The sequence below is a fragment of the Pleurodeles waltl genome, chromosome 6, assembly GCF_031143425.1.
Source record: "Pleurodeles waltl isolate 20211129_DDA chromosome 6, aPleWal1.hap1.20221129, whole genome shotgun sequence".
NCBI classification, from domain to species: Eukaryota; Metazoa; Chordata; class Amphibia; order Caudata; family Salamandridae; genus Pleurodeles; species Pleurodeles waltl.
The window spans coordinates 839,478,586-839,493,956 of NC_090445.1; the positions used below are offsets into that span (position 1 = coordinate 839,478,586).

Below are 15,371 nucleotides of genomic sequence, written 5' to 3' on the forward strand. Positions count from 1 at the left end.
ACCAAGGGTTGTTTGGCATGGTATTGCGTCCAGGCACGAGAGACCAGGTAACGGTTTTAAGGGATTCCACTGACGTGGAAGATTTGCTAAATGAGTTCCCCAAAGTTTTTTCTGGAGAGCTTGGCAAGACAAAAGGGTTTAAACATAAAAAAGAAATCAAAGACAATGCCATTCCTATAAAAAGTGTACCATTTAGTGTCAGGGATGAATTAGAGAGAGAATTGGAGAGTTGACGATTGAAGGGGATCATTGAACCTGTTGATTCTTCTTTATGGTTGTCGCCTTTGGTCGTAGCTAAGAAAAAGAATGGTGCATTGACTTGAGGGCCCTCAACAGGGAGATTTAGGTGGACTCTCATCCTCTGCCGAAGATTAGTGAGATGCTTTCTTTCGTAACTGGAGCTAAACTGTTCACGAAACTTGATTTGGCTGCTGCTTACCACCACGTAGAATTGACAGCAGATTCTCGCCATTTCACTGCTTTTGTTTCTCCGAGGGTACTTTTCAATATTGCCGAATGGAGTGTCATCAGCAGCGTTCGTATTTCAAAGATTAAAGGCATAAACAAATTGTGTTTTTCAAGATGATGTGTTAATTCATGCATGTGATCGTCATGAACATGATGAGATCTTGAGACAGGTGTTGAAAGTGTTTGATAGTGCGGGTGTTGTATTGAAGAGAGAAAAGTGTCAGTTTTTACAAACATCTGTAGAGTATTTGGGGCATGTCATGTCAGCTGATGGTGTGTATCCCAAACCTGGTCCTCGTAATAAGGTGGGGGTCAAATCATTTTTAGGACTGGGTGAGTTCTATTCCAGATTTATTGAAAAATTTGCTACTATAGCGAAACCTATTTAGAATTTACTGAAAACAAAAGCAAACTTTGTGTGGGATTCTGAGTGTGCGAAAGCTTTCTATGCTATTGAACAGAAGTTGGGAGGGGTGAGAGTCCTGCGATCTTACGATCCTAATCTAAAGTGTTGTTTGACCATTGATGCAAGCAAATTTGGTGTTGGGGCTGTCTTGACACAGATCAGTGGGAAAGAGGAGTATACTATTGGCTATGCGTTTAGGATTCTAAGATCAAATGAAGTACACTATTCTGTAATAGAAAAAGGCTTGTTGGTGGGCAATTGAGAAATTTAAGGCTTATCTGTGGGGAAGACATTTTTAGCTCCAAACAGACCATAAACTATTGGATACTATTTTAAATGGTAATAATGTCAAGAGTAGCACACCTAGAATTGCAAGGTTTGCAGCCAGGTTATTGCAATTTGATTTTTCTATTGTACACATTTCTGGAGGAAACAATGTGAGGGCAGATTATCTTTCTAGGAATCCGCTTGCTGAAGATTATGGTGAAAAAAGATGACTTTCAGGATGAAAATTGTTTTATTGCCGCAATTGAATTGGATCGTATGGAATCCCTTTCTGAAGTAGATTGGAAGAAAGCATCTACGAATGATCACTTACTTAAGTCGTGAAGTATGTTGAAGATGGTTGGCCCGATGAGAAAAGTGTGGATTTGTCTGTTCAACCTTATGTTAATGTATCAGATGAACTATCTATTGACGATGGAGTTCTTTTGAGAAATGACAAAATTGTGCCTCCTGAGGGTATCAGATCTGTTATTTTGTGAAAAGCTCATGAGGGTCACTTGGGCTCCACACTTACCAAGAAAAGGGTGAGAGAATACTATTGGTGGCCGCATATGGACAAAGACATAGAAACTTTGGTCAAGGGTTGTCATATCTGTTAGACCAGTGATAAAACACTGAAGACTTCAACACCTCCGCTAAGACCCATTGAGTGTCCTTCCGGTCAATGGGGAAAAATTGGATTGATCTAATTGGGCCTTTCAATTCACTTCCACCAAATTTGCGATATGCTTACGTAGTAGCTGATTACTTATCTAAGTGGCCTCATGTGAAATTTGCAGGTGATGCTAATTCTAAATCGGTGGTGTCTTTCCTAAAAGATATTTTTCTTGAGGAAGGGTTTCCCAAGGAGCTGGTCTCTGATAATGGTGTCCAGTTTGTGTCGACTGAAGTTGAAAACTTTCTGAATGAATGTGCCATCACACACTTAAGGAGTTCTCTATACCAACCACAAACTAATGGTTTGGTTGAGCGTTTTAACCGTGTGATTGGTGAATGTGTGCGATGGGCTTTGGCTAATGGGTGTGTGGTTGATGCGGCTGTGAAAAGTATGCTCTGGTACTACAGAACAACTCCCCACTCAAGCACCAGTATTTCTCCTTTCGAAGCACTTAGAGGGAGGAAACCTGCCACTCTATTTAGACCAGCGTGGTTATCCAAATTTGTGAAACATACTACATGCAAGGATGACATTGGCCTCAAGGTTCGTTTTAATATGGGGAAAGTTCAGGCTAAACAAAAAGCATATTATGACAAGAACAAAAGTGCGAAAAAAATTAAATTCACAATTGGTGGTTGGGTGCGGGTCAAAGTGCCTAGTTTTGTCACGAAGGGTGACTCTAAGTTAAGGGTTGATAAAGTGGTTGGTAATGTTGTTCGTGTGAATGGACGTTCTTGGTGGAATATGGGAAAAGTGAAAGTTTCAGCAGATGATAATGACATGCCACCTGATGACACTAAAGCAAAGAAGTCTTCCAGTGTACTCAGTTCCGGTGAGGTAGATGCCACAAAGTTGAATCATTTGCCTATTAGGAAAAGTCTTAGAACCCATAATTTACCTCTGAGGTACCGTTAATGAGACTTTTTTGGTTATGGTTCTTTTGTGGTAAGAAAAATACAAAGTTTCCATGCAAACCATGTTTTCTTTTCAGTTACCAGTTTTTGTGTTGTAAATCGAAATGTTTGATGTTCTGTTTAAAAAAAAAAAAATAAAGACTAAATATAATATCTTCCACTCCAAGGCGTGTGCACACAGGCGTTGGAGCGTAAAGCCTCGAAGCTCTTCCTCTGAGGTTCGATTCTCTGCCGCGTGGGTTTGCGCGACAGGAGATCCAAACGTTGGGAGTCGCACGGTTGAGGCGAGGGGTGAGAGGCGACGCTACCCTGCGCTGACGCCAGGGCGATAACGTTGACACCTATTCATTTTTTTTTTATTTTTTTTTAAATAAACCTCGTTGATTTATCAAAGGTATTGAGGTTTTATGGTTTTATCAGGCACTACAGTATACATGCTGTGTCTCTGGGTCCTTCATTCTCTATCCACTGCCCTTTAGATATACCACTCCGGCTGGAGCATGTATCTCTTCAGTGTCTCTCCTTGCTACTGTAGGAATTTCAAACTGTACTGTTAAATGATGTAATATAAGTACTTCTTTACATCCAAGATGGATCATACTCCAAATACCTTCTGTAGAAAGAAAGACCTAACTAAGGTGAGACCTATCTTAGATCTTATCCTAAACGCACAACTCACAGAAATGTTCAGTAGTGTATCCTGGCACACACATCCCAAGACAAATCACAGAAAAGGGGTCTTACTCTGAAGAGCAGCAATCCAAAGACATAGCTAGTTGGATGTTCTTCCTAATATCACTGCAGTTCCAAGAACTATAAAACAAGTAAAGCTAAAAGGCAGACTGTAATCAGACACTGACACCTTCACTTGTTGTAAAACACTTGATTTGTTCGGCTTAAAAAAAAGTGTTCCTACCCAGATACTAAGTTTTGATTCGGATGTTGACCGCTTACCCATCAACCTACTCAACAATGAAATGTATACCCAACCCTGTTGTTTCATTTTCTACACATTGATCATCTTTTCATTAAAGAGCTAGATCTGCTTGACCCTCATTGTGACCTTTTTTGCTGGTCTTCCTCAGTGGTGGAAATTAAGACACCATACAAAGTCAAGATGGTTTTTGGAGCTAAATGGTCCCTGAAGTTTACTTAAGCATTTGATGCCCATGAACCGTTCAACACCCTGTTTTTCTGCCTGACCTGCCTTTTATATATTGGTGTTGTTAATGACCACACAACAGCCCCGTGACTTGTTATTCTTGTAAGCCTTTAGCTACATTTTAGTAACTGCTATGTGCTGCATTCTAGTTATAGTTGTGCCATCAAAAGCCCATGGATGAATTAATTGTCATATTAGAAATTATAGCTTCAAGAAAACTTTCATGAACATAACATGATTTCTTGATAGTCTTGCAAAAGTATGCTGCCTTTAAGGAAGCCTTAGTCTTCATTGGGTTTTAACATTGAGCATCATATTAATGTGCCACATTTGGACCTAGTGTGCAAATATGAGTTTCTGGTGTTCAGTCAAGAAAAGTTAGCTAAGACCTTTTTGATTTTTGTAAACCTGCGTATATAATCTCACTTGTATGTGCTTTCAACCATTCCTCTTTATCTATTGGTCTGTTGCGTGATTCACAATGAGTCAATCCTCTACCTGTTGGCTAATTTCACTGTGACTGATTGCTTTCTGCTCTCACAAGGAGCACATCTGTTCACTAATAGTTCCTCCAATGCCATAGATGCCGGAGTATGCTTTTATTGAGACCAGAACATTATTTTTCCTTTTAAGTCAATTTTTTTTTATTTTGGTCAGGGCCCAGTAGCTCCTCCAGCAATGATTTTCAAAATAAAAGCATGACAAGATAAATAAAAGAGTTTTTGTGACGGCACCCCAATATTGTCTAGTATGCTAATGGGTATGTATCTCCAAGGAAGAAACCTATGCCTAAAAAATATTTTCAGTTGGCAACTACAGTTTCCAATCAGTAATTTACCTTTCAGGTTTTGTTACACAAAAGGATGATGGGCGGAGTACTGAACAATGCAAACACTCACCCCCAGTCACAGATCTGGATTTAATCCATCATTCTTTTGCTCACCATGCTTTTGCTCACCATGCCACCCCAGTTTGGACCCAGCCATATGCAAATCCGTCTTGACCCTGTTCCTCATGGGAACAGTCCAGCCCAAACTGCCAAGCCAGGTCCTCCCTGGACTGGAAACAAGCATCCTAGGACCGGTTTCAGGGTATCACCATTCATCAGCCAGGCTAGCTTGAATCCAGTGGCACAGTGAGCAAGTAAATGCTTTTGTAGAACACAGTTCCAGAGAAAATGAGATTAAGGAGGTGGTGAAATTAATTTCATTTATCTGCTGAACTGATAGGGAAAGATTTGTTGAGTTGGTTGACATTTGGACTGAAAATAAGAACCAGAACCAGAGTCAGACTTATCGAGTGGTGAGTGTTGCTCAAACCTTTGTACCATGACCTTGTCCTCGCACTGAATGCTGAGATGACGGAGGCTGACTTGTAGGTGGCATGGTACCACACCCCTTCCAAAGCCTCGAAAGGGGCGAAAGGCACACTGCTGGCGAGCAGGTGCTGAGAGGCCCGAGGATCTGACAGTAGCCCAAGAGTCTTTGATCCCCTCAGGTGCGGACTCTGCCTTTTCTCCAAATAGGCGCAAGCCTTCGAAGTGCATGTCAATGAGGTTAGCCTGGACATCCCTCGAAAAGCCAGACTAGCACCACGTTCACACCCGACAACCAGTTGCTGATGCCCGCCACCAGGACCCCAAACCTTCCACAACCCCAGCACTTCCTGAAGTGCTGAACTGCAGCAGCAACTGGTTGTCGGGTGAGAACGTGGTGCTGATCATGGCGTATGGCAGTTTGCCCTGATTAAGCCAATGAGTACGAAATGCCTCGGCTAATGGATGTTTTAAATGGAAAGAATGATTAAGATAAGCAATAAAGAATTAAAAAGAAAAAACTGGAATATGATTGGATTACTGGAGAGCTTTGAATTTAAACACTGAAAGACGATAACAGGATGTTATTAATTATATGTACTAAATAAGGATAATATTATGTGCTGAATCTTGCGTGCAAGTTTGACCAAAATTTTGTTGATTTCATTAAAGGGGGGTCACATTTTGTTTTTGCTACGTAGAGTTTCCGGAAAATATATTGCTTCATAAAACGAAAGCTCTCTGAGGAGGGCTTTCTAAAATAAATCACAGGTAACATTAGTTCATGAGAATATCTTGTGTTATTAATATAGTGTTGTATTGGCAAAAGTATGACTTGGCTGTGCTCATAATTTATGTAGCTGTATATTGTAGCTTACCACTGTGTCAGAAATTGTATTCCTCCACAATGAAATCCTACTTATGGTTGTGCAAAGATTTGGAAAATATGAAAAGAAAAGAATCTGTACAAATAAGTTAAACCATTTCAGTCTACCGTTCCTAAATGTTTCTGAAACTTTGAAGATTAAACTTTTCTTCTTTGAGAATTGATTGATCACCTCAGTGAGGTATAGCACAACATGGACCTTCTAATATGATTCATCATTGTCCTTGTTCATTACAATGGGAACAGTTTTCAGGAACTACCATATTCTGTCTGCATCACATGCAACTGGTAAATTAAAGGTTTTCAGCCAGAATACAGGCCGAAGCCTGTGGTGTGTAGTTTGCAATGTGCACATGATATTAAGTAGTTTCATTTCTTCTACCTTTATATGGTTTTACACATGAGCATGAAATGCTGTCTATTACCTATAGACTTGAAGGCTTCATAAGATGCAGCTTACACCTAGATTCCCCATCTAGATTGAAGATTTCTGAGTTATCAGCATAAGCTATTAGAAGAGTGTTTTTTAATACTGCTAATATTATGAAATTTAACAAACAATATTCAGGTTTCAAAATCCTTGAAAAAAACTAATTGAAACGTTCTTTTGTTTTTCAGATTGGCTCTTTGTAGTGCTTGTGATCCTTGCTGGATTTTTTGTCTTCCTTCTCATTGGTATCTGTTGGTGCCAATGTTGTCCACATACTTGCTGCTGTTACGTGCGTTGTCCATGTTGCCCAGAAAAATGTTGCTGTCCTCGTGCATGTAAGTTTTCCTGATAAACATTTGACTTGTTAAAAATGTAAGCTCCTGTGCAGGGTCATTATATAGCATTAGCAGACTAAAGAAACCTAATGCGTACTCATATCTTTTGCCCTGAAGACCATATTGGTTAAAAGATATTTCGCTATAGGTTGCGGTATTTATGAGCTTGTCTGTACGTGAACATGACACAAGTTAAACACCTTCATTATATCAATGGTGCTGTGAAGAAATGCACTCAGTTGTTAAATAATAACATTGAATGTGTTTATTATACAACTGGAACCCGCTCAGGTTTGTGCGTATACTTTGTATTATCACTAAGACATCAGAGCAATCGCCCTCAATGTTTAAAAATGAGTGATTGCAGACTTGGCAAATTATGCATGTTTCTTTCTACGTATGCTATTGTTTCTCTTGTAACTAGTTTTAAGTCTCATTTCATACTGTTGCTGCCTTGTCTTGAACCCGTTAGCTATATTTCTTCCTAAACTGTGACTCTTTGCATCTTATGCAACTTTTTGAATACTCTTTTTCTGTCCTTGTCTACTTGTTTCCCTATCCCCTCGAAAGCAAATTTAAATGGTATTGCTGTTGTGGTTATGAAATAGCCACCCCCCCCAATCCTTTCACCACCATCGCTGCTCAGCCCTACCTACTAGCACATATTCACATCCCTAGCTAACCTCTACCTGAGCACAAATGACACCACTACAAAATGACTTTTCCTAATTATGTGCAATAAGGGAAGGAATCTATAGGCTCCAAGACACAGTTGTCGTGCAATAGTTGCACCGTCCTGAGATGGGCAAGGATATAAAGGGGTTTGTATGCTTGTGTGCTTTGAGATACTCATAACTCCTTGAACTCCCTCAACTTGTCAGGCACAAAATGTAAATAGACCATTATAACTGTATATTCTTTAATTTGGTGTCAATTGGTTCTAGGCTTATAACTTTGTTTTTGAAACCTCAAGTTAAAAAAACGCTTTTTCCAATCTTAGATTAGAAGTCTAGCCTTTACATTTTTTCAGAAAGAAATGCACCCTACTATAACAATTTTGCAATTGGTAACTAGTACAATAGGTAACTATAATGGCATGCTGTTTCGGTTGGCAAATATATATTTTGAAGGATGCGTGAAAAGAGAATCTTTCAGGTCATGCTAATGCTTTTAAGCCAGTGCTTTCAGCTATGACCTCCTGCCATGCATTTTAATGTTTTAAAGATGAATGTAAATCCTAAACAACACCCATTACTTAATGGCATTTTGTGGGAATGTCTGAAATGTAAGCTTTTAAGTTTAAGTTTTTTTTTTTTTTCGTTTTTTTTAAATACACATTACATTTGTAGATGATCAGATAGCACTTCAAATTAAATAATACAAACAAACCTCAAAATCTGTCTTTGCTCATCATTACAGGTCTTGAGGCACTTCCAAAGCAACTAATCACATTGTGATGCACAATGTCAAAATATACATCTGAACAATTGTTACTCAATTTCTACGCTTCTTGATTCATTTTTGTTAAGGAAATTTCACTTTGCTTCCTTTTCACGCTGTTTAATTCCTTTCTATTCCGATTGTCTCACTATTTTCCTCAAAGTCTGTGGCAAACTGTTTTGTTGGTCAGTGCATGATTCAGCATAAACAGCCTTCATCAGGAATGCCACGTATAATTGGGACCTCAAGAAATAAGTTTCCAGAACCTGCAGGAACATGTTAATCCCACTGAGGTACACATGCTAGTTTATATACATGAACATACAAATAAAACACATGCCCAAGTCCAGTGAAGACACCACTAACCTCATCGCTGTATACGGGAAACAAAATTTGGATACATCCCATCCTGCCAACACATCAACAGTGTATACTCAAAATCATCTTAAGCCTTTTGCACCATGGTTTGTGTTAGGGTGTATTGCCCATCATCACCAGCTAATGTCATGATAGAGGTGAATGACGGAAGAGAGAACAAAAGTAATACTGGTAAATCATTTTGGAGTACTGATTTCCAGATTTTACAAAGGAATGAGGTGAAACTTAATCTTAGAGCAGAGACACCTAGTGTACACTATTTAGATATCGAGGGGAGAGATAAACCAAGGAAGTTACCTATTATGGGTTGAAGAAAGCAGCTAAGCAGAGGGTGGAAATGCCAGCTACATGTATACTATACCTAAATTGTTACTAGGGAGGCACATCATGTAGGCGGGATGTAAGGAAATGCCTCCTTGGCATGGTTGCCCCCTGACTTTTTGCCTTTGCTGATGCTATGTTTACAATTGAAAGTGTGCTGAGGCCTGCTAACCAGGCCCCAGCACCAGTGTTCTTTCCCTAACCTGTACTTTTGTATCCACAATTGGCAGACCCTGGCATCCAGATAAGTCCCTTGTAACTGGTACTTCTAGTACCAAGGGCCCTGATGCCAAGGAAGGTCTCTAAGGGCTGCAGCATGTCTTATGCCACCCTGGAGACCCCTCACTCAGCACAGACACACTGCTTGCCAGCTTGTGTGTGCTAGTGAGGACAAAACGAGTAAGTCGACATGGCACTCCCCTCAGGGTGCCATGCCAGCCTCTCACTGCCTATGCAGTATAGGTAAGACACCCCTCTAGCAGGCCTTACAGCCCTAAGGCAGGGTGCACTATACCATAGGTGAGGGTACCAGTGCATGAGCATGGTACCCCTACAGTGTCTAAACAAAACCTTAGACATTGTAAGTGCAGGGTAGCCATAAGAGTATATGGTCTGGGAGTCTGTCAAACACGAACTCCACAGCACCATAATGGCTACACTGAAAACTGGGAAGTTTGGTATCAAACTTCTCAGCACAATAAATGCACACTGATGCCAGTGTACATTTTATTGTAAAATACACCACAGAGGGCACCTTAGAGGTGCCCCCTGAAACTTAACCGACTGTCTGTGTAGGCTGACTAGTTCCAGCAGCCTGCCACACTAGAGACATGTTGCTGGCCCCATGGGGAGAGTGCCTTTGTCACTCTGAGGCCAGTAACAAAGCCTGCACTGGGTGGAGATGCTAACACCTCCCCCAGGCAGGAGCTGTAACACCTGGCGGTGAGCCTCAAAGGCTCACCCCTTTGTCACAGCCCAGCAGGGCACTCCAGCTTAGTGGAGTTGCCCGCCCCCTCCGGCCACGGCCCCCACTTTTGGCGGCAAGGCTGGAGGGAACAAAGAAAGCAACAAGGAGGAGTCACTGGCCAGTCAGGACAGCCCCTAAGGTGTCCTGAGCTGAGGTGACTCTAACTTTTAGAAATCCTCCATCTTGCAGATGGAGGATTCCCCCAATAGGGTTAGGATTGTGACCCCCTCCCCTTGGGAGGAGGCACAAAGAGGGTGTACCCACCCTCAGGGCTAGTAGCCATTGGCTACTAACCCCCCAGACCTAAACACGCCCTTAAATTTAGTATTTAAGGGCTACCCTGAACCCTAGAAAATCAGATTCCTGCAACTACAAGAAGAAGGACTGCCTAGCTGAAAACCCCTGCAGAGGAAGACCAGAAGACGACAACTGCCTTGGCCCCAGAAACTCACCGGCCTGTCTCCTGCCTTCCAAAGATCCTGCTCCAGCGACGCCTTCCAAAGGGACCAGCGACCTCGACATCCTCTGAGGACTGCCCCTGCTTCGAAAAGACAAGAAACTCCCGAGGACAGCGGACCTGCTCCAAGAAAAGCTGCAACTTTGTTTCCAGCAGCTTTAAAGAACCCTGCAAGCTCCCCGCAAGAAGCGTGAGACTTGCAACACTGCACCCGGCGACCCCGACTCGGCTGGTGGCGATCCAACACCTCAGGAGGGACCCCAGGACTACTCTAAGACTGTGAGTACAAAAACCTGTCCCCCCTGAGCCCCCACAGCGCCGCCTGCAGAGGGAATCCCGAGGCTTCCCCTGACCGCGACTCTTTGAATCCTAAGTCCCGACAGCTGGGAGAGACCCTGCACCCGCAGCCCCCAGGACCTGAAGGACCGGACTTTCACTGGAGGAGTGACCCCCAGGAGTCCCTCTCCCTTGACCAAGTGGAGGTTTCCCCGAGGAACCCCCCCCTTGCCTGCCTGCAGCGCTGAAGAGATCCCTAGATCTCCCATTGACTTCCAGTACAAACCCGACGCTTGTTTCTACACTGCACCCGGCGCCCCCGCGCCGCTGAGGGTGAGATTTCTGTGTGGACTTGTGTCCCCCCCGGTGCCCTACAAAACCCCCCTGGTCTGCCCTCCGAAGACGCGGGTACTTACCTGCAAGCAGACCGGAACCGGGGCACCCCCTTCTCTCCATTCTAGCCTATGCGTTTTGGGCACCACTTTGAACTCTGCACCTGACCGGCCCTGAGCTGCTGGTGTGGTGACTTTGGGGTTGCTCTGAACCCCCAACGGTGGGCTACCTTGGACCAAGAACTAAGCCCTGTAAGTGTCTTACTTACCTGGTTAACCTAACAAATACTTACCTCCCCTAGGAACTGTGAAAATTGCACTGTGTCCACTTTAAAAACAGCTATTTGTGAATAACTTGAAAAGTATACATGCAATTTTGATGATTTGAAGTTCCTAAAGTACTTACCTGCAATACCTTTCGAATGAGATATTACATGTAGAATTTGAACCTGTGGTTCTTAAAATAAACTAAGAAAAGATATTTTTCTATATAAAAACCTATTGGCTGGATTTGTTTCTGAGTGTGTGTACCTCATTTATTGTCTATGTGTATGTACAACAAATGCTTAACACTACTCCTTGGATAAGCCTACTGCTCGACCACACTACCACAAAATAGAGCATTAGTATTATCTATTTTTACCACTATTTTACCTCTAAGGGGAACCCTTGGACTCTGTGCATGCTATTCCTTACTTTGAAATAGCACATACAGAGCCAACTTCCTACATTGGTGGATCAGCGGTGGGGTACAAGACTTTGCATTTGCTGGACTACTCAGCCAATACCTGATCACACGACAAATTCCAAAATTGTCATTAGAAATTCATTTTTGCAATTTGAAATTTTTCTAAATTCTTAAAAATCCTGCTAGGGCCTTGTGTGTTAAGTCCCTGTTTAGCATTGTCTTTTAGAGTTTAAAAGTTTGTTAAAAGTTTGAAATTAGATTCTAGAAACAGTTTTAGATTCTTTAAAAAGTCTTCCAACTTTTAGCAAAATAATGTCTGATACAGAGATGAATGTGGTGGAACTCGACACCACACCTTACCTCCATCTTAAGATGAGGGAGCTAAGGTCTCTCTGTAATATCAAAAAAATAACCATTGGCTCCAGACCTACCAAAATTCAGCTCCAGGAGCTGTTGGCAGAGTTTGAAAAAGCCAACCCCTCTGATGATGACCTCACAGAGGAAGAAATTAGTGACTTGGAGGCCAATGTCCCTCCTCCAGTCCTAAATAGGGAGAACAGGACCCCTCAAGTCCTGTCTCCAACTGTGTTAGTCAGAAATGGTGAGTCCCTCACAGGAGGGTCCCACATTTCTGAAATCACTGAGGATGCTCTCAGTGAAGATGACCTCCTGTTAGCCAGGATGGCCAAAAGATTGGCTTTGGAGAGACAGCTCCTAGCCATAGAAAGGGAAAGACAAGAGATGGGCCTAGGTCCCATCAATGGTGGCAGCAATATAAATAGGGTCAGAGATTCTCCTGACATGTTAAAAATCCCCAAAGGGATTGTGACAAAATTTGAAGATGGTGATGACATCACCAAGTGGTTCACAGCTTTTGAGAGGGCTTGTGTAACCAGAAAAGTGAACAGATCTCACTGGGGTGCTCTCCTTTGGGAAATGTTCACTGGAAAGTGTAGGGATAGACTCCTCACACTCTCTGGAAAAGATGCAGAATCTTATGACCTCATGAAGGGTACCCTGATTGAGGGCTTTGGATTCTCCACTGAGGAGTACAGGATTAGGTTCAGGGGGGCTCAAAAATCCTCGAGCCAGACCTGGGTTGACTTTGTTGACTACTCAGTGAAAACACTAGATGGTTGGATTCAAGGCAGTGGTGTAAGTAATTATGATGGGCTGTACAATTTATTTGTGAAAGAACACCTGTTAAGTAATTGTTTCAATGATAAACTGCATCAGCATCTGGTAGACCTAGGACCAATTTCTCCCCAAGAATTGGGAAAGAAGGCGGACCATTGGGTCAAGACAAGGGTGTCCAAGACTTCAACAGGGGGTGACCAAAAGAAAGGGGTCACAAAGACTCCCCAGGGGAAGGGTGATGAGACAACCAAAACTAAAAATAGTAAAGAGTCTTCTACAGGCCCCCAAAAACCTGCACAGGAGGGTGGGCCCAGAGCCTCTTCACAAAACAATGGGTACAAGGGTAAAAACTTTGATCCCAAAAAGGCCTGGTGTCATAGCTGTAAACAGCATGGACACCAAACTGGAGACAAGGCCTGTCCCAAGAAAGGTTCCACTCCAAACTCCCATCCAGGTAACACTGGTATGGCTAGTCTCCAAGTGGGATCAACAGTGTGCCCAGAGCAAATCAGGGTCCACACTGAAGCTACTCTAGTTTCTGAGGGTGGGGTGGATTTAGCCACACTAGCTGTCTGGCCGCCTAACATGCAAAAATACAGACAGCAACTCTTAATTAATGGGACTAGAATAGAGGGCCTGAGGGATACAGGTGCCAGTGTCACCATGGTGACAGAGAAACTGGTTTCCCCTGGCCAATACCTGACTGGAAAAACTTACACAGTCACCAACGCTGACAATCAGAGAAAAGTACATCCCATGGCAATGGTTACTTTAGAATGGGGAGGGGTCAATGGCCTGAAACAGGTGGTGGTCTCCTCAAATATCCCAGTGGACTGTCTGCTTGGAAATGACCTGGAGTCCTCAGCATGGGCTGAGGTAGAACTAAAAACCCATGCAGCAATGCTGGGTATCCCTGAACTGGTGTGTGTGAAAACCAGAGCACAATGCAAGGCACAGGGTGAACAAGTAGAGCTGGAGTCTGGAAGAATGGCCCAGCCTACCAAGAGGAAAGGAAAGTCAGTGGGGAAACCAACTGCAACACAGCAAAAGAAAGGGAACCTCTCTTCTCAGGAAGAAGTTCTGCCCTCTGAGGGAACTGAGCCTTTGGAGCTTGAACCTTATCAGGTTGAGCTCTTAGGCCCAGGGGGACCCTCAAGGGAGGAGCTGTGTAAGGGACAAGAAACCTGTCCCTCTCTTTAAGGCCTTAGGCAGCAAGCTGCTGAAGAGTCCAAAGGCGAGAAAAATGGAACGCATAGGGTCTATTGGGAAGATGGACTCCTGTACACTGAGGCCAGAGACCCCAAACCTGGTGCCACTAGGAGAGTGGTAGTGCCTCAGCTGTTCAGAGAGTTCATCCTAACATTGGCCCATGACATTCCCCTTGCTGGACATTTGGGACAAACCAAGACGTGGGAGAGGTTAGTCAACCACTTCTACTGGCCCAATATGTCCAACATGGTTAAGGAGTTTTGCCTCTCCTGCCCCACCTGTCAAGCCAGTGGTAAGACAGGTGGGCATCCAAAGGCCCCCCTCATTCCACTTCCAGTGGTGGGGGTTCCCTTTGAAAGAGTGGGTGTGGACATAGTTGGTCCACTAGAACCTCCCACAGCCTCAGGAAATATGTATATCCTGGTAGTAGTGGATCATGCTACCAGGTATCCTGAAGCTATTCCCCTTAGGTCGACTACTGCCCCTGCAGTAGCCAAGGCCCTCATTGGTATCTTTACCAGAGTGGGTTTCCCTAAGGAGGTGGTGTCTGACAGAGGTACCAACTTCATGTCAGCATACCTGAAACATATGTGGAATGAGTGTGGAGTGACTTATAAATTCACTACACCTTACCATCCACAAACTAATGGCTTAGTTGAGAGATTCAACAAGACATTAAAGGGCATGATCATGGGGCTCCCAGAAAAACTCAAAAGGAGATGGGATGTCCTCCTGCCATGTCTGCTTTTCGCTTACAGGGAGGTACCACAGAAGGGAGTAGGATTCTCACCCTTTGAACTTCTGTTTGGTCATCCTGTAAGGGGACCACTTGCCCTTGTTAAAGAAGGCTGGGAGAGACCTCTCCATGAGCCTAAACAGGACATAGTGGACTATGTACTTGGCCTTCGCTCTAGAATGGCAGAGTACATGGAAAAGGCAACCAAAAACCTTGAGGCCAGCCAACAACTCCAGAAGTTTTGGTATGACCAAAAGGCTGCACTGGTTGAGTTCCAACCAGGGCAGAAAGTCTGGGTTCTGGAGCCTGTGGCTCCCAGGGCACTCCAGGACAAATGGAGTGGCCCTTACCCAGTGTTAGAAAGGAAGAGTCAGGTCACCTACCTGGTGGACCTGGGCACAAGCAGGAGCCCCAAGAGGGTGATCCATGTGAACCGCCTTAAGCTCTTTCATGACAGGGCTGATGTGAATCTGTTGATGGTAACAGATGAGGATCAGGAGGCAGAGAATGAACCTCTCCCTGATCTTCTGTCATCAGACCCAAAAGATGGCACAGTAGATGGAGTGATCTA

The 15,371-nt window shown here is 43.4% G+C and overlaps 1 protein-coding gene across 4 annotated transcripts in view; it reads left to right on the forward strand.

Moving 5' to 3' along the window:
- The window catches only part of LSR (lipolysis stimulated lipoprotein receptor), a 225,389-nt gene that overhangs the window by 67,489 nt on the left and 142,529 nt on the right, over positions 1-15,371 (forward strand). For all 4 annotated transcript variants that reach the window (XM_069239546.1, XM_069239547.1, XM_069239548.1 and 1 more), the window contains one exon: positions 6,713-6,859. In XM_069239546.1, coding sequence (XP_069095647.1) covers positions 6,713-6,859 — 147 coding nt within the window. The remainder of the gene's footprint in view (positions 1-6,712; positions 6,860-15,371) is intronic.